Genomic DNA, 27,238 nt, shown 5'->3' on the forward strand with positions numbered 1-27,238 from the left:
GTAATGCGGCCGCGCTGAAACTCCAAGCGGAGGCGCCTCCCCCCCGCCCCTACCAGAGCCGGGCCCGGGCCGTCGCCCTGCGCTGCGCTCGCGGATCGTGCCTCCGCCCCCCTCCCGCCCATGCGGGGGCTCCCCTCCGCCTGAGGCGCCCCGGGAGGGCGAGGGAACAAGGCCGGCATGGCCGGCCGCCTGGAGTAGTCGTCTGTGCCGCCGCCGCCGCTCGGAACGAAGAGGAGCTGCGGCGGGGGGCAGGCAGGCAAGGGGGGAAGAGCAGGCCCCGGCCCCGGCCCTGGCTGTGACGGGGCCTCGATGCGGGGCTAGGAGCGCAGCCGCCCCTCGGCCTGCCCTGCCCGGGTGCGGAGCCGTGCTTTCTTCCCAGCCGGAAGCCGTCGGCCTCAGTGTCTGCGATGAACCCGGTGAATGCCACAGCCTTGTACATCTCCGCCAGTCGTCTGGTGCTCAGCTACGGCCCCGGGGAGGATCCGCAGTGCCTGGCCGAGATCGGCAAGCTGCTGCCCTACTTCCGGCAGTCGCTCTCCTGCTGTGTGTGCGGTGAGTGAGGCGCTTTCTATTGTTCTGGGCCGCGGGCAAGCCGGCACCCTCCTTTTTCCCTCCCTCCTTTTCTCCGTCAGTCCGTCCGTCTGGTTTGGTTTCGCCTCACTCGTTCCACACCCACTGAAATGGGCAGGGAGCAAAGCCGCCTTCCTTTGGGGTAGAGGAGCAAAGCCGCCTTCCTTTCGGCTGCGGAGAGACGCATGCCCCGCAGGGCTCGCTCTTTCCTCAAGGGAGTTCTGAAACTTTCCTCCCCACTCGACTTGCTTTTTGAAACTGCTCCGCATATGAGCTTGTTTGCTGTTGGAGCAAATTCCGTAAATGTCAAACAGCCTGCGAAGGAGGGAACGCAAACAATAATAAAAACCCGACTCAAATGTACCTTTGCCACCATCTAAACACGTCAGACGATTGTGGCTTGTGAAACCTTTCAATCGCAATGGCTGATAATTTCATAAACCTTCCGAATTGGGTTATATTCTTTGCTAATAACCTTTTTTTCCCCTGGAGGATCGCCTATGGTAGTTTGTTACAGAAATCAAAAAAGCCTTGTGACACCTTAAATGCCTTCCTTACTTAGAAACAAGCTCTATTATGGTCAGGTAATCCCAGGCAAGCATGTATAGGATGGCAGCCTAACACCTTTATTGTGGTATAAATTTGGTGGATTAGTATATTAAGTTATTACATGTAATAGGACAAACAGGCCACTCTCCATGCAAAAGAATAAATGAACACAAATCTGACATCAGAAATGGCAATACTTCAAAATCAGTGGAGGAACATTTCAACCTCCCAGGACACTCCTACCGCTGACCTTAAGGTAGCTGGCTGTTCTCTTACAACAGAACTTCTCCAAGAGAAATAACATTGTGAAACTGCTGAATTACAATTTATCAAGATGTTCAATTCTATCACCTGTGACTTGAATTGGGATAATGGGTTTGTAGCACACTACATGTATTAATTTACCATTCCAGGATGTTTGCATTATTACTAACAATACTTTGTGAATTATCACTGTTAATACCATAAATGTTACTTTCTGTACTTTCTGCATTTTGTTTTCTTCTGACCTCACTGTTTACAATCTTCTCCAGCTGTGTGTATATAGCTCCGATTAGTCGACAAAAGCTTGTGGCATAATAAATTTGTTAATCTTTAAGGTGCTACAAGACTCTTTGTTTTTGCATATAGTCGATTTGTTGTCCAATAGGATTAAATCATTTTGACGTTCAAAAGAAAAATACCTAATGTGTGTTTGTTTAGTGTAACAATAGATTTGAGATGTTCTATTTTAAGGAATGTTTGCTGACTTGGGTGAATAGGGTAACAGAGTATAGAGGAAAGTATTGCATAGTGGAAGGAAGAGATAAGGTCATTCCTGTACTGATGGTGCTTAGTTTGTTTTGATAGTCAAATAAGGGAGAGCTTTATATATAGACACAATCTAGCCAGAGTAGGGGAGTAATCAGCATTATACGGTTGTACTCCAGTGATCAACAGACTTGCAAAATGTAAACAGAGAATTAAATTGCATAGGGAAGAGTTGTAAAATGTTTTGTATTCTCTCATATGAATGTGTTGTATGTTGTGATCAGTACATCTTAAAATTAGCAAAATTAGATTAGTTATTTTTAACTGCTGACAAGAACTTGTGAAATATTGGGATTGTGTTTCACAAAAGGGAAACCGGAAATAGTGTTAGATTGTTCTTGTCAGGCCCTTAACTCCCCCATACTCCTGTTATAAAGGGGAGTGTCATCTATTACGGTGAAGGGATTGACTTAAAAATAAAAAATAGCTTCTGAAGCTTGTGTCCAGTAAATATATTATTATAGTTGGCACGTCAGGCAGATAATCCAAATAATGTCCATTCCCCTACATTACACACCTGGTCCTCCCTAATACTGTGTGCAGACTTCAATTTGTTTTTACTGTCAAGGTGCAGTTAGTCAGTGATTTATACTGCATTCCTTCTCCATCAATTTAATAATCCCAGATAAGTATGTCTTATACTATGGAGTGAAACATATGTAAGGCCCCTGTTTAAACTCAATTATAAAAGGGAGATACACACACTAAGTTTTTTTAAAAAGCTGATTATTTGCTGTCCCTTTAATTCTGCCCATAAATCTCTATCTGAGGTAGTTGCCACATTCTGTCTTTTGATAGGCATGGCCTTGAACATTAAGATAGATGTGCTTATGTTGGGATACATATGTTGATAAAAAAATATATATTGTGAAGGTTAGCAAGTTGACAGAAATCCAGACTAGAATACACAGCTTATCTTGATATACTGAGTTTCTGTTCATCCTTTTCTTGATAACTTTTATGTAGAAAAAACTGACTTGAATTAGACTTTAGAAAGCAACTTTTTCATTATAAACCCAAACCCTCAGTAGCTTTTTTCTAAGAGTAAGGTTTATACTATAACATGTATAAGATTGCATACTACTCTCTGAAACAGGGATGGGGAACCTGTTATCCTCCAGGTATTGTTGGAGTTCGGTTTCCATCAACCTCAGCCAGCATGGCCAGAGCCCAGAGATGATGGTGATTGTTGTCTAACAATATCTGAAGGGCCAAAGGTTCTCCTCCTAATGCTTCAATTGTGAATCAATATGTACATTCTAATTGATCTTGCTGGTTTTTACCACCTGATCCACAACATACTGGCTTTAATTTAACTGGTTTGGACTATTGGTTAGGTTCTATATACCCTATATGTATTGTGGTTACTGTAAAAAGTGAAGGTTAAATTTAAAAGGTTGTATCATCTGCCATATATTTACAGAAATGTTCCCTACTTTCTATTTATACATTCTATAAGCATTATTGCTTCAGCTCAGTCTTATTAAATTATAGTGCTTTTTCATGTTAAGTCACATATTTCTTGTTTCTTGGTATCTTAGCCTGAGATCTTAAACACACTTCCTAGGAAGCAAATGTCACATTAAACGTAGTAGGATTTGCTTACTTCCAAGTAAATATGATTGTGCTGTTAATAGCCTTCCAAAACAACAACAACCCAGTTTCTTCCGCCAAAAGGTACATTGACGCTTGGAACAAAGTGTAGAAATTGTTTTGTTTTTTAGCTTGATGACTCCTTTATTTCTGTCCATATGACCTTTGCACTCTAGGATTTCCCATTTCCTACAATATTTCCAGACTTCTTAAATGGAAAGAAGTTTAAAAAAAAGATAAATGCGAAGTTTCCTTAAAAGCACCTGTAGATTAACTTATATAATGTGTGCTTGCCCCCCTTAACTTGCCTTCAAAAAGCAGTTAATTTAGGGTTTTAAGTAGGTCTTTGTAGAAAAGGTATTGCACAAGTAGGGTTCTTCTTCTTTTGGTTCCAGAGAGAGAGAGAGAGAGAGAAATCACCAAAGTAGTAGCTTGTCTACTTTGTAACTTATACACTCTTTTCAACATTGGGACTGCACGAGACAGCATGGCTCATCGTAAGTTATTTAACCCATGACAAGCTGTGGTACCTGTGTGCACCACTTTGCATATCCAGTCTCTGCTTGGTAGTTGTGCTATGCAAATCCAGTGAGCATAAGATATGCGAGTTTAAACAGCCCTCCAAAACCCATTTATTTATTTACTGCTTTTCTGTAGTGTCCAATAGCCAAGCTTTCTGGGTGGTTCACATGACCCAGACTCACCAGGTTCGCACAACACAAGTGTAAAGGTTGGATAGGCAAAATGGTGGCTGCGTGTATCCTATATGTGCAGTAACTTCACTGTGGGTTAAATAAGCTACTGTGGGATGCCGTGTTATGCGAACCGACCCTGAGACTCTTTTCCTCTATCAGATTACGTAGATGTGCATTCTTTCATTTGAAAAGCATGTCATTGTTTGAATAGTGAGAGAGGATTTGAGTCCATGTCAGTAAAATTCTCCTGGGACTTTTCCCCACCAGCTGTAGCGAACAGAATTCTGGTTTTGTTTCACAGCCTATTGGGAAGAGGGTACCCTGATGCTCCTATGGCTTATTCTCCCTGCTGGAAGTAGCAAGTAGAGCTTAATCTTGAGTACTGTTTTTTTGCATATAAAATGAACTGCCTTCTGATACATCAGTTTCCTTTCCTTTTGCGAGGTTTATTTCCGTCTTCAGTGTGTAATGGAAGTTCAGAAGTTTCCTTGAGCATTGAAAATACTTTACCTTACAGTAAAAATATGGCCACAGTGGCTACATCTGACGCAGCAACTGTATTAAATAAATTTACAAAAGAAGATGCTTGAGTAATTTGATGCAGTTATCTTATCTGACTGATTTAGAACCAAAACTGAAACCTGCATTGGGAGTTGGAACTTTAAACTTCAGTTAAATTTGTTTTTGTTTTTTACAACAAAGGTCTGCACAACTGCTGAAGAGGGTAAATATCATTTGCTACTCTTCTACTTCCCAGTTGCTGCTACTATAGTAAGCCTATGCGGCAGGGTCTTGCTATTTACTGTGTGGTCTGTGCAGCACCATGTACATCGATGGTGCTATATAAATAAATAATAATAATAATAATAATAATAATAATAATGTGTAAAATTATTTTAAGTGTTGAGACTGACAGTTTTTTGTGTAAATGTTTTGCTATAAGTTTGGTTGTGGAGCAGAGCTTGAAAACAAGAGGTGATTATTTTTTTAACACCTAGACTTCTCTCCTTGTGTGCCTCTCTGCTTGAATTAAACATAAGAAGAATTTGGAAAGCTGTTAAGTTGGCCATGCACTCTAGTTGCAGTCTTAAGTACCCTTTGTAATTTGCTGGTAGGGATCTATTGCTATTGAAAGATGACTTGCTCTTCCCCAGTAGTCCTGAAAGGCTGCTTCATGTGGGTACATTGCAGTAATCCATTTTCAAGTTATAAAGGCATTGATCTAGTTTGTAAATAATGCTTAATTATGTTTTAGCGACACACACACTAACACTTCCACATGCATTCTCAATTAGCTGTGATTCAGCTTTACATCTGAACCAGGACAATGTGTGGTTAGCCTAAGGCCTAATCTATACCAAGCAGTATATAGCAGTATGAAAGCGGTATATTTTATGTGTCAATGGGCCCCAACAGTTGTCAGGGCACTTCAATACCACTATAAAGCAGTAGTGTGGCTCCTGTCTTTTATATACTGCTTTCATACCGCAATATCCTGCTTGGTGTAGATTAGGCCTTAGCTTGTTTCCTTAAACCATAGTTAACTTCAAACTGTGATTGGTGAAATTGCCTTGTTTTCCTAAACCATAGTTAAGACAAATCATAGTTTACTGGTTCAGATGTAAAGCTGAACTGCTGTTAATTGGAAATGAAACATTTTTTTATTTTTTGTACTGTACTTTTAAACATCTATATTGTATTTTATCATCTTGTATTTTATGGTTTTAATTATTATGAACTGCCAAAAAGCTTCAGGTCTTGGGTGATATGATAATATATTAAATAAATAATAAAGGAAGTGGAACCTTCTGATCTCCTAATCATGACCGCACCAGAGAAGGGGATGGGGGAATGCGCAAGTCTGAGGTTCATACACATGATGCAAAACCATAGGGTGGGTGGGTGTTTATTGAATTTCTATACCACCCAAGAGCTAAAGCTCCCTGGACGGGTTCACAATAGTTAAATCTGAATAAGGTCACTTGTTTGATGTTAGGACTGAATATGTGAACGTGTGTGACCACAGATTTCTCACCACATGAAATTGTCATTTATATTTATCTGACTTTATACAGAGTTAGGCCACTCATCCATCTAACCCAGTACTGCCTGCTCTGTGTGGCAATAGCTCTCTAAAATTTTAGGTGGAACTTTTCCCAACTATGCTAGTTGAGATCCTCTGTGTAGGACTGCATGGGATTGATTCATGGATCTTATACAGTCTGAATGAAAGTATAGACATAATATAAAATAAAGATTTGGGGTGAAATCACATGAATGGAAGGCAGCTGATCTCTCCCTTTCCCATATGCAGCTCCCTGTAACCCCTGAAAAGCATCTCCAGAGGGTCGAGGGTATGTGTGGAAAGACCTGACTGTTATTGCTGTCTTCTAAATTATTGTTTTTAATTTCTGTAAACTACTTACGATATTTTAAAGATATTTTTAATAAAAGGAAGCCTAGAAATAATGTAAGTACTTCTTCTAGGTGGTTTTTACCACACATGGATACCACCATTCAAGGATTGGCATTCTAGCAATATGCTATATTTTACAGTTAGAGCGCAATCCTAGAGAGAGAAAATGTCCAACATTCCTCAGCCAGGATTTTTGTCAGATAGCATGACTCTAGCAGGACGTTTTTCACATTGTAATATGGTATATATTTCTATTCATTAATTTTCCTTTATGCAAGTAATATTTGGAGTATTTCCTATCATTAGAGAACTAAATAATGTACAATTGTTAAATACAGCCTTTGTAGCTATTAAAAGATTAATCTAGAAACATTGTAAAATTGTCCTTACAAGTAGAGCAACACAGTAGCCTGTGAGGAAAAGTGCCCCTTGATCGAGTGGGAAGCTGTCTCCCTGATTTCCACCTTTCCACTGCTATCCCCTCAAACACTCACACACATGTTGCATCCTATGCCTTGTCAGAGGAAATGTAAAGAATTTGTATTTCCTGAACACTGAATTTTATTCCCCCAAAGTGGGAGACTATATGGATAAAACGTTTCTATATGTATGCCCTGGTCCTCTCCATATTCTGTTACTTTCCCCTTTTTATGGGGTATGGCTTAGCAGTGCTTGCTATTTGTCGTTAGTTGTTTGTACCTCATCTGTTATTGAATCTGCCAAATGTTTTATTTTTCCACAGACGTGTGCAGTTTGCCTGCCACTGTTGCAGATAGCTCTTTTTAAAATCAGGGGTGGGAAGAAAGTAGCTCTCCAGATGTTTTAGATATCAACTCCCAGCATTCCTGACAATTGGCCATGCTGGCAGAGGCTTCTGGGAGTTGGAGCTCTGGAGATCAACCTTTTGCCCACCCCTGCTCTAAGTAACAGAGTCATACACTTGTGCATTCCCTCATGCACAATGCTTTTAATTTTTTAACAACAAATTTTACACAGCGAAGCCAGAAAATCATTTGTACCAAATGGAGTTGCTAAAAGAGTAACAGAGGGCACTAATTGGTAGGACTGTTGAATCCGGGTTTGGCACGGTATTTCTGTTCCCACACATTTTATCACTGTAAATTGTAGCCATAAAATTTGTCTCTCTTCAAAGGGTAAGATTTGACTCATGCCACTGAACCTCCCAAATTTCCTTGTTGTGTTAACTTTAGGGACTTCAAGTTAGTTGCATGTTAAATCTACTAAGCAGTAGTTAATAGCATGCAAGTCCTTATTTGTCTAATCTACCACTGTAGTAGGGAAATATCTGAAACTGTTTGAATGAAACAAATACATGGCACAAATAGTAAATAGCTTGTGATGCTTGGGGTATCTGCTTCTCCTGATTTTTATTTCTAATTAATTGGAAGACTGGCATACTGCAAAGCAAAATGACAGTCTCCAGTGCCATCTGTATTCCCAATAATGCCACTAGGCCCCACATGTGCCCCAGCAACATACTTAGAAAATAAAAAGGGGGAGGGGCTGCAGCCCCTTGTGGTGGTGGCTGTTTTTATGTGGTGTGTGTTTTGCCTGGATTTTGCCTGCCTGTGTATTTTTCCTGTGTTGGAGGTGGCATGTGGTGTGGGTGGGTGTTTTGCCTGTGTCTGTGTGTTCTCACAACATCGCCAGTCTGCATTCTTTGAAATGGGTATTTTGTTGTTGGTTGTGGGAGCAAATATATGATTTGGCATTTGGGATTCCACCTCTGCCCTATTTCTTAGTCATGTTTCTGAGTCTCATCTGTTTGCTTTCCGTGAAATGTATGTTAGAGCAGAGAACACAGTTCAGAAAGGTAATTTTGTGTTTTGGAACTCAGATTTTCACCTTTGCCTTGTTCTTGTACTTGCTCCAAAGTGGTGGGAACCCCAGTTGTAATGTGATAGCTATAGGCTTTCGTCTGAACCTGCTTGCATGTAGCACCAGCCACACAGATAAGAACATGGGCAAGTGAGCAGCTGAGAATCTCTTGCTTAGAACTAAATGATGCTATTTTGCAGCCCAACTCATGCCATGCTATGATGAAATTGTTACATAACCGCAGTGGGGCACAGTAAAACTGCAGTTTTAATATAGGCCACTTTAAAATCTTACATTTACCAAGTGGTCCGCTAGCAGCTGTACAGTGGGCAACAGAGTTCTGCTCACACAGTAATTTCTTCTGCTAATGGTATGTTGGATTTATGTTCCATTATGTTGGAAACACTAGTGAGGTAAAAATTGTGCCTGTTTGTATGAGAACTAGAAATTGAGGTAATAAATTAAAAGTCATTGATTTCCATTAATGAGATTAAGATGTCTCTTAGAATTGAGACAGCAAATAATTCACAACATCTGTAACTGTTTAGGGCCAACATGGTAACAGGTGTACCACTCTATATTGAGTTCTTCTCTCTATTTGTTTTACAATAACTGTTCATACACGCTCAAACTTTTTATGATAGTTTACTTTCATACTGAACAAAGTCTAAGATGAGGGAATGACTGTTATGATACATATCATCAAATCAAACTGAAGCTCAGGAAGTGCTAATCATTAGGCATCTGTCTAGGATACATGGAGAGTTGGATGCTATTAGAGCTTAAAATTTAGGAAAGGATGAAGGGCATTTGTGAAATACCCAAGCTAAATTTCAAAAGCTATCAGTATTAAAGAACAGTAATTTAATAAACTCGATAGGAAGAAAAGGCAACAGAATTGGAGAATATGTATAAACTTCTTACTGTTTTAGTGTGCAATAAATGTGTTTCTATTTCTCAGTTCTACACAACTGCATGTCTTAAGGTTGCCTTTCTATAGCAGAGAAAATTTATTTTCTCAGCACTCAAAGGGAACTATTTTGTATCCGGGAAAATGAAATTTGTGGCTGCTCTATGGAAGTGGGTTGCAAGCATTTCATGGGTATTCCAAATAGAGGATATTTTTGTGATGGAACTTCGGAAGAGCATTACAGCCTGCCCACATCATTTGAGGAACTCTTAAAATTATTTCCTATTAATAGGCTCACCCACCACAACTTTCATTGAAGAAACACCGATGAACTAGCTATATTTCCCCCCTATAGTTATGTCCTATAATTTTGTGAACTTTTAGTGCAGTTTTATTTTTTGCTCCTTTGCTGTGCTGTACATTTAACCAAAGAAGAATGGGATTGGAAAAACCAGCAGCACCTATTATTGAGCTGCCTCCAATCTATTATATATAGTAATAATTTTAGCATTTATGTAGCAGTTTATAGTGTTGTTCAAAGTACTTCACATACATTATCCTGTTGTCCTTAATATTAATATCCCCATATTGCAGGTTGAGGCTCAGAGAGAGGTTGGGGTCACTTAGTGAATTCATGGCAGAGATGAGATTCAAACTGAGATTTCCTGATTCATAGGCTCTGTGTTCCATCACTTCCCTATGTTATGGTATGTTATGGACATTGAAAAGGGATATATTTTGGCAGAACATGCAGCAAAGCTTTAATAAAATTTGCAGAAGAGGATAAAGGAGAGTAGTGTGTTTGGCCTATAGTAGTAGAGTTGGATATTAGATATTGAAAGTCCAGATGGAGCCTATGGTTCTGGTTCCCTCATCAGTATATGGATAGAGCCTACTTGACTTTCAGAATTTGTTGTTCCAGTGGACTTCCACTTGTGCAAAGTGTGTACTATCTGTGTTATCTTTGTGTGAGATACTGCTACACAACTTCATGAGTAAAGCAGGGTTATTCAGCAGTCAGTCCCTCCACATTCCTGTAGCCATTGGTGTTCTGTGGCCATTGGTCTCCTTGCACTCATATTTGACCTGGTAGTGCTTTAGGGAAGAGAGAAGAGATTATGGCTGTTTATGTCCCCCTCTTCAGTCCTTATTGTTCCGCATGGGGTGTTCTATCTTTGTACCTGTGTTGCAGCTGCAGTGTTGAGATTACTGGTGACTGTGTCCCAAGCGAAGGTACCTGTCGTATGAGATCACAGATGTTGTCTGGCTGATTTTGTTTTCTGTAGGAATATTTTGTATGTTGTGTGTGGGATGTCTTTTTACTAATTCTCTAGATTGCTATGTTCCATTGTTTCCTTCTAGTGTACTCATTCTGTTGTGGCAGCCACCTGGTCTGCGACAAATGGACCTAGCTTTATTTAGGGTCAAAACATTCTTCACACTTTTTAAATGTCTGATTGTCCTGTTTAAGACCTTGGGAATTTGTTTAGATTGCAGACAGAAGAAAGATCGTTTGAGCAGAAAGGAAGATTTGAGACAATGGCTCAATAAATAGTCTAGAGTTTGAAGTAATGGCTTAGTTGCACTTAGACAGTAACATCTTAATGTGTAAACTGTATTCCCATGTTCCCATACAACTCATATATTCCTTGAATTCTGCTGTAATTGTTCAGTGAGCTAGTTGGAATCCTGTCCTCCAATGTGTATATAACATCTTTTTCTGTGAGTATCACTGCATCAGCACTTTGAAGATGTGACTTTGGACAGTGGGTAAGATCTCATTAAGATCCCAGCAACACCTTTGTTCTTTATTTCCCCAGTTGTGATATTGTAGCAACATAGGATAAATCATTTCATTATTGCAATGCCATTATACTGTTATTGTAACATGACTACACCAATATAGTTGCAGCATGATTATGTTTTCATGATGTCACATTATGCCAGCATGTGGGGGCTTAGTAGTGATTCCGTTTCATACTAATAGTGTAGCTGAAGGATAGGGTAGTACTATAAGAGCTTTCAAGTGGAGTTTGAGAAAGTCTTTGTTGCTTGCATTGGCAGAACAGCTACCTCCCAAGGAAGCTGTCAAAGTAGGTAGCCTGGCCCAAGAAAAAAATCGTAAAAGAGTTAGGCCAATTACAACAAATGCTGCCCTCCCTCTGGAGAAAAGAGGAATCTGAACTTGTTCTTGAGGTGGGCTTGGTCTTTAGTGGGGCCCACTCCCATTGAAATTCTGTTCCATTTAGTTACATGATGGAGACCGAGTGGCCTCCTTCTGACCCTCATAACTTCAGGTGCCTACTCCTAAGGAAGCTCGGAGTATGGCAACAAGAGAGAGGGCCTTTTCTGTGGTTCCCCCCCCCCCCCATTGTAGAACAATCTCCCTGACGAGGCCCGCCTGGCACCAACATTGTTATCTTTTCGGCGCCAGGTTAAGACTTTTCTCTTCTCCCATGCATTTAGCAATATGTAATTAGCCTGGGTTTGATTTTGTATGTTTTTGTGATTTTAAATTGTATGTTTTTGTGATCTTAAATTTTTGTATGTTGATTTTAAGTGTATTTATCCTATGTAAACCACCCAGAGAGCCTCAGTTATGGGGTGATATACAAATGTAATAAATAATAATAACAACTGTTGACTAAGGAGTGAAACAGAGAAAGTCTCTGTCACATAGGCATTTTTTAAACAAAGCTTGAAAACTGTAAAACTTCACAATCTAAAAGAAAACACATACTACATGAGCTGTCAACAGGTAGGATTATATGTGCTCCATGAACACAGCAGCGTGAAATCTGGTGTCAATTCTGGGGGGATATCCCAGTTTTTATTTTTTAAAAAGATTCAAGCTATTGTGATTTAAGAGAGAAATCTTACATTATATGGTCTGTGTTTGCTGAAGGCTTCAAAATGGGGCACTAGATAGTAATTGGGGAGGAGGGTTTTTGTACCTTGTACAATTCTCTTTCTTGTGTTGCCATTTCCATCTCTGTTGGGACAGCTCCTTGTGGTGCTCACATTTCTTTCTATCTCGCCCTTTGCCAATCTGTGAAATTTTCTTTCTTGGGAACAAAAATATTGCAACTAGGGTTAGGGATAAACCTATACAAAAAACACAGTGTATTTTCAAGAGGTGCATGGTATTAAATGTGATTGACCTGTGCTGCATCTTGTTACCAGTTAAAACATGTTTTCCTTCCACATTTCCCATCTCCATTCATCCCATTTTCTTTCTTTCCATTAATTCTCCTCCTGTTTCCCATTTTTTGAATCCCCTCTTAAGACAACTCCCCAATACCATGGTCCATTTCATAATCACAACACTCTCAAATCTCTTTCTCCCACTTGAATGTAACATTGCTATGCTCACACTCCTTCCTCTAAGTAGAATATCGGCAGTGAGAAATGTACCTTTTGGAGTGGAAAGAGGCTCCAGTTCTCTCTCTTATCTGAAGTATATATCCTCAGCTTTTTATATTTTAAAGTTCCAGAATACTAAAAGAAAATTTAGCAAGTTGTTAGCTGTCTTCTGTCGCCTTTTAGGATATAGATTGACCTAAACTGTTAGAGGAATGCTGATCTTGGAACTCATCTGAAATCTTCAGGACTTAAAGTACAAATTGACACAATTTTATGGAAAATAGATGTTGTGAAACAATTATAATGTTTAACAAGGAGAGTCCAATGCATGCCTGTGGATGTGCTTTTGAAGGTGAAACATCTGTGCCCACTGTCCCTACACTCTCTCCCTCTCACACCCACAATTTGTACATACATGACATAGCTTAACAATGAGAAAATGTCTTTGTCGTTGCTGCCTACTCTGCTGAATCCCTTCCCACAAACCACTCCATCTCTCCATAGGCTTTATACATGTTTATACATGTTTAACATCTGAGCAATTTGAATTTTCATAAATATCCCATAACACTTCAGCATCTGAGCCTGAGAAACACCAAGAGCTATGGAGATTTCAAACAAAAATGTCTGTTTACCCTGATGTTGGCATAAGTTGGCAGGATCCAAATCTATGCTTTAATTTGATACTTCATTTGTTTCGCTTATGTCCATAGTAAAATCCCTAAAATTATCCAAAGCTGTGTTGACTCCAATTTTTTTTATCTATGTGTATAGATAGAGAATGAAAATTGTGACTTTAATGGGTTGAGGCAGAAGTGTGGGAAATTTATTTTGCCCCAAAGGTCACATTGGCTCCCCAGAAGCATGTTGGGGGGTGGGGGCATGCTAGCAGAGGCTAGATGTTTCGATCTACCCATGGAGAAAGAGAGCCAGTCTGATGCTCCACAGCTATTTTATATGTGCATGGCGAAAAGAGCTGCCCCTTTTCCCATGCACAGAGGCATTTAAGCCATCTGGCCATGGAGTAAGAGAGATTCTTTTCCTCACCTTGGTTTTGCTTCTTTTGATTTGACTCTTATGTGTTTTTCCCTTCGCACTTGAAAATAGGAGTGCTGTAACTCAAGCACTTTGAACTATAAATTCAAATTCAATACAGGGACTACACGGGCATTGCAGCTAGGGTTTTATATTCCAAAAGTATGTAATTTCTTGAATAGTATCCAATTTTAGTTATAGAATTTGCCTTATCTTGCCAAAGAATTTAGAGTTTTCTTCAAGAGCTGATACTGCTGAGAGATTTGGTATGGGGTAATTAGTGGAAAAGACATTATAGAGCCTAGGATCTATCAGTTGAAAATTGCTGCAAGAATTCTGTAAAATTGTCAAACATTTTCAGTGATTGCAGAATTATAGACACTGCTGAACCTTCCTCTAATAGTAACAATTGCAAAGTGAACATGATGGAGCTGTGGGAATGAGAGTATTTGTTATGTGGTAGAACACTAAACTGATCAACACCATATTAATGCACATGTCAATGATACACATGACAGTTTTGTGATTAGCTTTATCTAATAAAACAATATAGCTGTGGCATTAAATACTCCTTTTAACTACTGTTATAATAAATACAATCGTTTTGAGTGTTTATAATAGCTTTCTTTTTTCCTTTTAGGAAATCTGCTACAAGATCCAATTGCACCCACCAACTCCACATGTCAGCATTATGTCTGCAAAAGCTGTAAAGGCAAGAAGATGATGATGAAACCATCGTGTAGTTGGTGCAAGGACTATGAGCAGTTTGAAGAAAATAAACAGTTAAGCATTCTGGTGAACTGCTATAAAAAACTATGCGAGTACATAACGCAAACACCACTAGCACGAGATATTAAACAGGCTGTTGACACTTCTCCAGATCTTTTGACTTTGCTTAAAGATGGCTCCCCACTCCATGAAGATACGGAAAAAGCATCTGATGAAACCTTGGCATTGTGTTTGACACATTCCCCATCACCTTCAACCTCAGAGCATGCTAATGAGCCTCCAGCGAGTAATTCTTCTGTACCTGAAAGCACATATGACTCTGAGGTGAAAGGCTCCGCTGTTAATGGGTTGCCCAATTGTAATGGGCTTTCGGTAGATAAACTTGGAGTAAATATTCCTTCCCCTGAACATACAAATACAATTAATGTATGTAGCCCTGGACAGTACATAAAAACTGAAGATATTTCCAGCACTCTTCAGCCTATCTGTGACATAGTTTCCCCTAGTGACTTGTGTGCGACGAGCATCGATATCCACAGTTTCAGCGAAGACATCAAACCTGGTGATTCTCTTTTACTTAGTGTTGAGGAAGTGCTACGGAGCTTGGACTCTAACTCAGAAATCTGCGGTCCTAATTTGCAACACAGCTTGGAAACCAATCTATCCAATGGTCCTTTTTTGCAGCTTTCTCCCCCACCTCCTAGCCATAACATGTTCATGTCAATGGGTGCTTCACCTCATGGGATTTCATGTACAGCTGCGACACCTAAAGTAGTCAAATTAAACAGAAAGCGATCGCGATCAGAAAGTGATAGTGAAAAGGTTCAGCCCCTTCCAATATCCCGGATCCTTTGTGGCCCAACGTTGGGAGCCTCAACTCCTGTAACAGTGAAGCAGGAAGCAAAGATGTCTTTGCAGCCTATAGCAACTGTACCCAATGGAGGCACTGCTCCTAAAATAGGCAAAACTGTACTGATACCAAGTAAAAGCATGAAAAAGAATCTAGACCATACCGCCAAGAAATCTCACCCTAAATCCAAATCAGGCATGCTAAAAACAAAATCAAAAGAAAAAAATCCTAGCAGTCATGTTGTGCCAGGAAGTCCAACAAAAACTGTGTACAAAAAGGCACAAGAAAAGAAGGGGTGCAAATGTGGCCGAGCTACCCAAAATCCAAGTGTTCTTACATGTCGTGGCCAACGCTGCCCTTGCTACTCGAACCGTAAAGCCTGCTTAGACTGCATATGTCGTGGCTGCCAAAATTCATATATGGCTAATGGGGAGAAGAAACTGGAGGCATTTGCAGTGCCAGAAAAGGCCTTGGAGCAGACTAGACTTACTTTGGGCATTAATGTGACAAGCATTGCTGTGCGCAATGCCAGCACAAGTACCAATGTAATTAATGTGACAGGGTCACCAGTAACGACGTTTTTAGCTGCCAGTACAAACGACGATAAGAACTTGGATGAAGCTATAGACATGAGATATGACTGCTGAGTCATTCTTTTTTCTTTTCTTTTCTTTTTTGGCTTTCTCCCCTGCCTTTGCTAAGGGGACTGCTACAATTTTGAAGGCAGCTATGGTTCTGTTTAACTTGCCGGAGCTCCTACATATAGATCACTTGTATCAAGTGCTTTTCATTGCTATGTTGTGTGTTACTGTCTGGGAAATAGTTTTGACGGTAATTGCAGAGTTACCCTAAAACTGTCTTTAGTTCTTACAGCACCTCATAGTTTCAGATCAAATGCTAATGTAAATGATTTTTAATACAGAATGACTTTTGGGCAAATACTGACCTTGTTGTACCAGTTCATGCTTTGTGCTTAATCAGAGATTGGTTCAATATACAGAAATGGTTTTCTAGTCAGTCCATCACAGTTGTTCCAATTTATGGTGTATCCATAGTTAGTGTCAATTTTGCAAGAAATTCAGCACCATGCTCATGCTAGAAATCTAGAAAAAATGTCACCTGCCAGTCTCATAATAACCACGTTATTTGTGGATAGGGAAATTAGTAATTTAGCACCTTAAACTTGTTCGAAAGTGAAACTTCCTGTAATTGTCTGATGCATATATGGTGTTCTGAAGCAAATAAATGATCAATCTGAGCCCTTCAGTTGATGTCACTCAAGATTCTCAAATATTTGAACTTCTTTTGAGTAATATTTTGAAAATAATAGTTGGAGTTCCTTTGTCATGAAGCAGCCTCCTAAATTTTTTTATTACTTTTCACAATTTTTCTAAACGTTCACAGATTGATGTCATTAGTTTATTTCATGATGTGTCATACTGTTAACATTAATCTTCAGGATATCATTGCTGAGTTCATTATGAAATAGAAACTGTATATTTTGAACTGTTATGCTAGTTGGCTACAAAATAAAGGCAATTTAATTCCCATGCCAAAGTTACTGAGACATCATTGTATTCTATACATTAAATTTAAGCCGTTGCAGCAGTATGAATACCCTCCCACCCTACCTGGCATGCTACTGCTGCTCCAGACATGTGACACTGCCAAGCCATTGACTTTCAGTTGAGGTTCTCTCATGCCTCTCCTTTAAGATCTGGTGCTTGGTTTTTTCCACCCCACCCCCCATGTATTGCTCTGCTCTTACTTGGCCTGCAGAGTGGGACTGTATGCACAAAGGTCAGGCACAGCAGGGCCTTGGTTGAAAATGAATGAAATGCTGCAATGAAGCCATGTCTGGAACAGCAGTGTTGTGGCAAAGATGGAAAGGGCATGGATATTGCAGTTATACTTGGATCCTACAGGAGCTGCTCCATATCCTGCTCAGTGTGCAAGGTATTTCATTAGTGTATTTCTGATTATACCATGAAAAAAGACAACAAACGGTAAAGTTGAAAATATACCACTTCATATCAATCCTTGGGATGTGTTCATCGATTTGGGATGTGTTACAGACTTTTAATTTGTCATCTTGCATAAACTATGGGCTGACTAGAATAGAAAAGTTTGAGTTGTGTCCAATAAGCCTCTCCCCACCAATGGAATGGCTTCCACCAGGCAGAATGAGGAGTGGGGAGATTCCCTCTCCCCTCTGCAGTATCACCTCCCCCACCCACCCCAGCTGTCCTCAAAATCTGCTCTGGAGGGTTAGAGGACCTTCTGGGGCACATTCTGGGGGAGCTGCAGAGGGAGGAGTAAGTGGATGCAGACATCTATTCATGCAGTGTTAGATTTCACGCCTTAACAGTCTAGATTAAAAAAATCAAAGTCCCAAATTAGAGCAATATTTCAAAATAGTCTGTCTAAAGAAGTAATGCAACAGTTTCAAAACTCCTTTACACTTGTCATCTAATTGTTCATTGAGTGACATTGTGAGTGAATTATTATGACATTAGACACTTTGGATTTGGCACAAAGCATGTACAATGATGGTTACTAGGTCTGAAAAGTAAGTAAAAGGTTTTGGACACCAATTGAATGATGCCTCCTTTTTGTTCTGTAGTGTACCATGGTGTCATTTTATGTGAATGTGGTCAAATAGCATTTTTGTTGGCTTTCCAGTTTGTTTTTCCCCTGTCTTTTCTGTGGGTAGGGCAGGGTGGGGGGGTTAAAGCCATAGGAAGAAGAATGTGATGTAAGTGTTCAGTATGTACTTTTTTGTTTCTGTTTTGCAAGAAGAGTTGAAAAAAATATTTTTGATAATGAGAGTAAATGGTGGAAAATGCTCTTTAGTATTCTTGTCTCTCTTTTTTTGAGTCAGCCTAAACTCCTGAATTCTGTGTTTAATTTTAAGGTTTATTATGTCCAATTAAAACATAATTAGTTAAATATGTATGTGATTTCTTGTGTGGACCAAATGGGATCTACCATTATCTACTTTAGTTTTCTAACCTTAGCTTGCCTGATTATTATTTCAGTACCTGTACGAAGAGTAATCAAAGAAACAAAATGCCTGGGATTCTGTTTCCATGCCCTGGGTGCTATCTGGAAATGTCTGTAGGACTATTAAGTTATTTTTCAGGACTGCTGCTAGTACAGTGAATATGGAGCTCCAATATGTCATTTGTGGGAATAATTTCACTATATCTTACATCTGCACTAAACAGCATTCCAATAGCTGGTGATTTAGTACAAATGTTTATTGAAGAGTCTAGGCCTTTAATGTACTGCTGGTGGTAAATTCAGGTTTGTTTTAAAAACTAGTTTCCTTCTACACTGCCACATTCTTAAACTATGTATTAAAATTGAGGTGTTTAATAAATGTCAGTTTTTACATTTTATTTTGTAAAGCACTCAGGGAAACATTTTGGTACCAGCTAATGTTCTGAATACAGTTTCTAAAGGAGAACTTTCCTCTCTTTTTACTACTTAAAGTTGCTTTATTTCCTACAGAAATTTAATAAAGCAATGGGTTAGGCCTACTATGTTGGTAATGAGGATTTTCAGGAATCTAATATCCCTGTGATCTAGCACTAGTTTTGTCTATGTTTCAGGTGCTTCTATAATCTTTGCCAGAAGGAACAAGGGATCTTGTTTGTAGTACTTAGTCAATTGGCTTGTTGCTGTGGCTGCTTCATGTTTTCATGATTTTCTTTCAGAAGAAAGTTCTTGGTAGAAAAATATATTTGGCAGTTATAAAATCCAGCAGGAGTGTTTTTTTACAGAGCTGTTGGCTGATCTGTGTACTCACAGAATAAAAACTCCTTGCACTGCACTACAAGAATTATTGGCATTTTGGACAATTTCTCTGAAACATCTCAAGAAGCTAAGATCTGAGCATGGAATCATATGAGCATGAAGAGAGAGGCATTTTGGAGCAGCTGTGAACATTGATTCCACATGTTTAATGCATGGTTAATTCTGTATTCAGGTGTCAATACAGTTTTGTAACGTCCAAAAGGGAGGCTTCATAGGAAAATAGTGCAAATTCTACTGCATGTACAGCCTCTGCAATTTCCCTGTGCAACCTTCTTAATGATCATGTTCCCACCTTCCAAAATTCGAAGCAACATCACATTCAGTTTGTTCTCTGACCTGAAAACTCATCCCCTTCATGGAGTGTCTCTTCCCTAGTTCTTGACCACTATTTTAGAGTACACCCATTGAAATCTATGGGACAAGTTATTCATGACTAAAGTGCTACTGATGGTTACGTGTTTTGAGCTAAGTATGATGGCTTAATGTGTCATCTGAGACATTCATAACCATGGTGGCTACATAACCACGGTTTAAACACGCTCACTAACCACTTACCGCAAAAGAGTTAGTGGCCTAACCATGGCTTAGTGTGTTGTCTGAAGAGGCCCAATGTCTACATCCAGCCCATGTTATTTAGAGTATATCTGTAATAATTTAAAAAATGATTTTTGGCGTCAGTATCCAAGGTAGATAACATTTACACTAGTCTCCTTCAACTAAAATCTAGAATTTCTGATTGCAGAATTGAAACTGGAGGGAGTAATGTGCAGAGGCCTCTTGCCTATTAAACAGGCAGTTTAATAATTGGTTTCTCAAGGGCCAATGTTTACTGTCATATTGATACTTCCAAGTGTCTAGCACATGATTATCTGCTCATTGTTTTTTGTTCTGTAGTTCTACACGTTCCAAAAGTCATGATGTTGGGGAGGAAACTCAGCCTTAGGTTCTGGTGTAAAGCAGCTCTACTGCACGGCAGCTCTTTTACATACCCTGGGATCATCCAGCTTTCTCTTACAGATTGCTGGGGATATGTTAGAGGAAGCAACACTGAGACAGTTTTGAGTCTTTCTGTAAAAAACTGCAGATGGAGACCTTAAATGCATTATTTCTTATATGTGCTTCTTTCTTACAAAATTTGAATGGTGTAATGCTGAATAATGTTGCTGAATAACCTTGCCTGAGGCAAGTCACAGCCATTTTAAGCTGTGCTATAGGCCAGATCCCCCTCCCTAACATACTTGACTTGCCTCAAGACAGTAACACACGGTTTGGTTTGTACAATAATTTTGTGTGTTCCAATCTTCCTGAAATTGTGTTCTCTAATGATCCATCAGGGTGCATTATGTAGCAAGTGTCAATTTGAGCACACAGCTCAAACATGCTTTTTCTTTGTTCAGGTTATTGCATGTATACTGTAAGTCCAATTGTAAATGTGTATACAGGATCAGAACAGCAAATACATATGGTAAAATTAAGTGTTTATAGCTCAGGAAACTAAAATGAAAAGCTTGGACCAATGAGTTTTAGCACAATAGCTCCTTTCCCCATGGTCCTCCAGCCAGCTCTGCTCAATATCCCAGGGGACTTGAGGGAAGAACTCATCTTCCCTGCTATCAAGTCCTCAGTTGTGTTTGGAGCTTAATTGTCCTGACACTTGCACAAAACAGAACTGGAGATTTTTTTAATGCGGCCCCAGTAATCTTTACAAGTGTCCCTGTGATTCTTTGGTTGGTTTCGATTTTTGGACTATAAAGTTGCACTCTTTCAGTCAAGGCAGAAAAGGACTCACGGTCACACACTTAGCAAGGGGATCCCCATGGTATAAAGTGTTGCCCTGACCCTTGAGGGTGCCCTCCTTCCAGTTCACCCCTTCCCCAAGGCAACAGCAACTCTTTTTCATGAAGATACATGCCACCCCCTTTTCTGACCCAATCACAGTAACTACGTCTACTTTGACAGCTGTAAAATTAGCCATGGTTGCTGCAATTGGGAAAGGAAAAGAGGGTAGTGTGAATAGCTTCCCACGAAGTTGGGGATTCAAAGCATGGCACCACAAGGGCTAGAGCAATAGGGGTAACTTTGCTTAGCATATGATCTATGTCCATTTTCCTCACCTGTTAGCGTCGAAGCCTATATACAGTCTAGTCTTGTCTGTTGTTCGTTTGACAGCCAAAACATACAAGGCTGCAGATAGGGCAAGCCTATATATTTTTGACTCCGAAAACCTGACAATTTTTTTTTTAACAAAGAAAGAAGTTGGGACATTTGCACACGTTCCTGGGACCATTTTAATATATATAAATATATGGCCCATATGTGCAAATGTCACAATTTTTTAAAAAAAATATGCTGAGGAGCCTGTGACAGCCTCTTCCAAGTGCTGTTTGGCCACAGTTGGAGGGGCTGTCGCTGGCAAGGGGTGCTTGAAGAGGCTTTGCCGCAATTGCAAAGAGTAATCATGGCTGCACTAAGGAAGAGCAGCAAGGGGCGTACAGGAGCAGTAATGCCGGTTCCCTGGGATAAATATTTTGTTAGGTGGCATGCAAATGTTTTGTGGTGGGGGGCTGCATTGCCCCCCATGGAACCCTTCAGGGACCAGGACATGTGAGTGGGCAGGACTAGTGTTGAGTGGGGCAGGACACACACCGACAGTCATTCTCACACACACACGCACACACACATTCTAGGTTAAAGCCTCCCACCTGCAATGAAACCTAATCAGGACTGTTGTAGGGAGAGTGGCTTTAATCAGACACATCCACAGAGTGATCCCTATGTAGGCAGGATCCCTGCTGTTAACAATCTTGGATCTGGATTGCTGGGGGTGGGGAAGAGGCTTTAATAGTGATCTCAGCTAGGTCAGATAGAAAAGTAGGTAGGGTTCCACATGCCACACAGAGAGCAGCCAGCAGCCGCATGTGCCACATGTATTGCCCGCATGTGCCATAGATCAACTGGGCAGGTGCCTGGAATGTTAGTAGGAAGCTCCCACTAGAGTGGTCCAGAAGCCATCTTAATCCAGCAGAATTGCAGAAACAGGTGAGCTCTACTACCAACAAATCCTTATGTTCTTCCATGGATGTTATTTATATCTGTGTTTCAGAAAAGTGTACTGGAGGTCTGACAAACTGAACTTCAGAGCTGTGTACCTCTTCAAACTGCAGCATGGGACCAACTGAACTTTTGACCGTACATGTCTTTGCCCCCTCTTCTTTCTACAGCCTTCTTAAGAAAAAATAAAGAAAATGTTGTGGATGCCTGTATCTCACCGGTTGTAGGGTACTAATGGGAGAGCAGAACATGAGACTATTTTTTTAAAAAAAGCATTACTTATCCAACCTAAGTCAATGCATATTTCTTAACAGAGAGGTGCTTTTGATTGCAGTTATTTTTGCTTTATTAAAGGTAATGTTTCTATATACACTTTTTCTATATTTAAACTCATGCAAAAAAATGCAATTACAAATGCATAAATTCATGCAAATAAATGTGAACTAAGCATAGCTGGGATTTGTGGATAATGTTATAGAATGAAAAAACTGAAATGTACTACATGGTGATTCCTGTAACTGCCCCTCCCCCATTTTAAAATGTAATTATTTTACAGGGCAGGCAACAGTTTAAGTGGCTTTCATATTAGACTTGTTCAGTGTAATCCTATTCATGTTTACTTGAAAATAAATCCCATCGAATTGGCAAACTTAGGCAAATTTAGACTCATTGAAATGAATGGGACGTTAGTCATGACTAATGTATATCTGTGGGTTCACTCCATCCTAATTAGGATAATAGGCCTTAGTTTCGAATAAGAATGTTTAGCATTGCAAAATAACGGGTGTGTGTGGCATTATTTATTATTCTTTAATAATTGCAACGTAGAGCTTTTTTATCTGAAAAATAACTGATAATAGTGCCACTGAAATTTTCATATATACCCAAGATGAAATATATTGGATTTAGCACAGAAAATTCTAGAACCAGAACTAGACATCATTCCAGATGTTCTTATTTGCTATCAAATTCTGCATATTAATTTTTAAGTGAGGATTGTATTCAGTGGTGCCACCAGAACCAATACAGCTAGCAGGTTGACTTTCCTGTCCCCTTTCCTGCAGCCCTACCCACACAGGCCAGAGCTGGGTGGTGGTGAGAGAAAGAGGAGATAAAACCCCCATGCATGGCCATAAATCCACTTTCCTAACATTGGATTTTAATCCAGATTCCCCAAGTGGCAGTAAGTTCTGTAACACACAGTTAATTTCTTTTTATTCGATTTAAAAGCCGTTCTTTCTAATCATTTCTATTCCTGATATACAACACATTAACTTTAAATTAATGAGATCCACTACCTTTAAAAATATTTTAATTGCAAAAAGGAAAATACAAAGTAAAATAGTTAAGGCAAAGCCATGCCCAGCACAAGTAATCTCTGAACAACTGCTTCAATCAAGTTTCACAACTTTTTTGTACATCTTAGAATTCCTGCAAACCACCATAACAAAGCACATTAAAATACATGAATAAACATTAATTACAAGGCTTACTCCAAATTGCTTCGTTTTTTATACTCTGTGCTCTTCATTAATTTTTTTGCATAGACTTAACATACTGAGTTTTGAAGATACTCTTAGACCCACTTATTTTGGCATTGTGGATGGTCTTTTTTTTGGTCTTTTAAGGCTATATATTTTAAGCTAAACACAAGATGCTCTTGGAGCTGTCTTGGAATAGCTTTTATGTTAAATCCAGACAGTTACGTTATGTCAAATTCTAGAAAAACAATCACTTATCAACAAACCTGATACTACTTGGAATTCAGCTCAGCTGTGTATTTTGCACAATACTGCCTCTTAGTGGCAGTCCAAATCAAGTAGAAAAATCTATTACAAAGTGGCTGATTACACCGTCCAAAAGTGACCACTGGGTAAAAACTTGATGCTATGGCAGGGCTTGGGAATGTGTGTCCCTTGAGATTTTGGACTGCAACTCCCTCACCATTGGCTATGTTGGCCAGGGCTGATGGCAGTTGCAGTACAATAACATTTAGAGGGCTACATGTTCCCCAATCCTGAGTTACAATATACTTTAAAACAAAATAACCATGTCTCTCTCTTATCTGACTTCAACCAGTGGAAGTCTAAGGAGATGTTGTCCCAATAGGCATAAAAGGACTGGCATTACCAATCAAGTATTGCTTGAGCTCTATATACTGAAAGGAATTTCTATAATATAGCAAACTGAATTGTCTTAACCCCTTTCATATGAGGTAGATGTTATTTCCACTCTTCAGACAAGAAAACTGATATACAGCATTAAGAGCAGATAAACTCTCAAAATTTGGCTAGAAAACATCTCAACAGATGATCATTCAAAACTAAAGAAGGTATTTTGCACACACTTAAAAGTTCCACAAGCTATAGTAGTGATGCATAGCAGGTTCATTGCAGAATTGGGAATATTATTATTATTTATTTATATAGCACCATCAATGTACATGGTGCTGTACAGAGTAAAACAATAAAATAGGGTGTTTAGTTCCTAGTTGTGCTCCAGTTAGGCTAAAATACCCAAGAAGAGCATTCTTACAATATAGAAAACTCAACTTTTTTCCCCTTTTGTTTTTGAATACAAAGTGTCATACAAAACCTATCAACACATCACTCCTAGTCAAATGCAGTGCTAATACAAATGGTAACAAATGGATTATCAAAATTATTTACTAAAGTTATCTGCACAACTACACCATTGCTTCAAGTGTAGTGATGCTAATAATGGCATCTGTGATTTACTTCATGGCAAGTGATATGGCAACTTAGTTAACATCTCCCCAGGCTGACATTAAACAAATATTTGTGTTAACATGAACTGAAGGAGTATGTTGAATGTTGCCTCTTGGGCACCAGCATAGTAGGAACTACTCTTTTTCTTAGCAATGGTATGGAAAAGACCCTGGAAAATCCAAGGGCTTGAAAACACTTAAAGCAAAACCTGTGGTTTGGGGGATTTTTAAGTTGTCATGTTTGGATTCTCTGGAGAACACAGTTCTTCAAACCATTCCTGAGTGGAATATTAACAGTAATAGAAGTGCAGCAAAGTTTTCCAAGGAGCAGTAGACCCCAGCTACAGCCTTGCATGACATACTGCACAAAGCCCAGTTCTGTGCACAGCAGCACTACATAGGCTGGAACCAGGTGGAGCATGGGAGTAACCACTCTAATATGGATCGGGTAGTTGAAATCAAAATAAATTGTTAAAATATCATTATGGCATATGGATGTCAATTCCACTAAAATAGACTGCATTTTATCTACTCCCTTGCTCTATCATATATAAATCCAAGTGGAAAAAAATCTGTGAAATTAAAGGTATTGATAAAATCTACTAGATTTTTAGTAAGTTGGCACAAATGCTCTGAACTAAAATCCAATATATTGGGGAAATGGACAGAGAACGATGGTTCCTAAAAACCACAAAATCATACACATTCCTTTGAGGAAAATCCATTTAACTGAAGTTAATCCATATGAATAAAGTATTTTGGGGTGGTGAAATAGCATAGGTAATATGGGAAGAAAAATATTATTTCTGTGGAGTCATTTGTCCGTACTCTTTGTCAAAAGCAACCTTTCAAATAAGGAATATTTCTCTCTTATTGTTCATCATTTGTACCATTTATCAGACTATGGATTGAAGAATTTCTCATTGGTCTGGATAACTTACATATAATGGATTCAGTATAATTGTATCATACAGTTTTATGATATTCTTTGTTTTTAGCCTCTGATTCTTAAGCTTTATCTGCCAGTTTTTAGATGGAGATGATAATAATGGTTTGCGTTTTCCAAGTATGCTTGCCATTGCCTCAAACACACATGTCTGTTCTATTCTAGACCTTTTCTATTTATAATACTTAGAGTGTCATCACATGGAAAATCACATTTCCTTACTGTTGCTTCTCCACCCCCTGTCCTTCATTACTTCCTTTTTTCTCTGGGATAGAAAAGAGGAAGTAAACAAAGACCATGTGGCCCATTCAGGGGCCATTTTTATCGTGTCGCTTTTCCTGCACATAGTGCTGGGTTGTTGTTTTTTAAAAAGGTCGGGTTAAAAGAGGTCTATTTTGTGACGGAAAAATGAGCAGGACATGCATGGGAGGCAGACATCATTGTCTAAAAGACACACGGACATCTGTAAGTGCATAATAGCAAGCGTGTGATAAAATGCTTGTCTGATGACGTCCATAGTCTGGAATTAAGGCCATTGAATTCATTTTTTAAAACTACAGGAATTTTACCATTGTTTCTACTTTCAAGTCTGCCCTGTGCTAGTAACACTTGGAAGGAGAAAAATGTATAAAGTGCACTCACCAGCATTAAAAATGTGAATTGATTATTATAACATAGATCACTGTATTGGGGTAGTATTTAATTTCTAAAATAAATATTACTATTTTATTTATTAAATAATATTTATTTAATAAATAAAATAAATATGGGAGGTAGTGTAGAACAAGCCTCCTTGAATGTCATAGCCTCTGACCAGAACGTTTTTCTCTGTAATCCTAAGAACATAGGATTTTGTGGAAATTGCTTAGTTGTGTGGAAAAGACACTCTGTATAGCTGGGGTGGGCAACTCATGGCCTGCATGTGGCACTGCAGTCCCCACCCCATTGCCCACCATTAAAAAACTTTTTTCTTCAGGAAAAAATGAGCTTGTAGCTCGTTCAGCACTAAAAGGGTTAGATTTAGCTTGGAAACAAGCTAAATGTAACCACTGTAGTGTTCCTTAGTGCTATGGAGCAATTTGCCACCAAATTTTAGAGGCAAACTGTCAATTTTGGCCTTTTTGGGGGGCAAAATGGCTCCTGGACCTCCAGAGGTTTCCACCTGTGCTGAATAGGAACCTGCCTTATGCCAAGTCCATCCAGCTCAATATCGTCTACACTGACTGGCAGCAGTTCTCCAGGGTTTCAGACAGGGGCCTTTCTCAGCGATATCTGGAGATGCTAGAAAAGGGAACCTTTTGCATGCAAAGTGTGTGTTCTACCACTGCACTATGA

At 39.4% G+C, this 27,238-nt stretch overlaps 1 protein-coding gene across 1 annotated transcript; it reads left to right on the plus strand.

Annotated features, from left to right (window-relative positions):
* The first annotated feature begins 265 nt into the window (after positions 1-265).
* Positions 266-18,206, plus strand: MSL2 (MSL complex subunit 2). Its single transcript, XM_063132346.1, has 2 exons — positions 266-552; positions 14,421-18,206. Exons 1-2 carry the CDS (start codon positions 408-410, stop codon positions 16,004-16,006), a joined length of 1,731 nt encoding a protein of 576 aa, XP_062988416.1. The 5' UTR covers positions 266-407; the 3' UTR covers positions 16,007-18,206.
* Positions 18,207-27,238: the final 9,032 nt, after the last annotated feature.

Source organism: Elgaria multicarinata, chromosome 8 (genome assembly GCF_023053635.1).
Source record: "Elgaria multicarinata webbii isolate HBS135686 ecotype San Diego chromosome 8, rElgMul1.1.pri, whole genome shotgun sequence".
In the NCBI taxonomy this organism is placed as follows: Eukaryota; Metazoa; Chordata; class Lepidosauria; order Squamata; family Anguidae; genus Elgaria; species Elgaria multicarinata.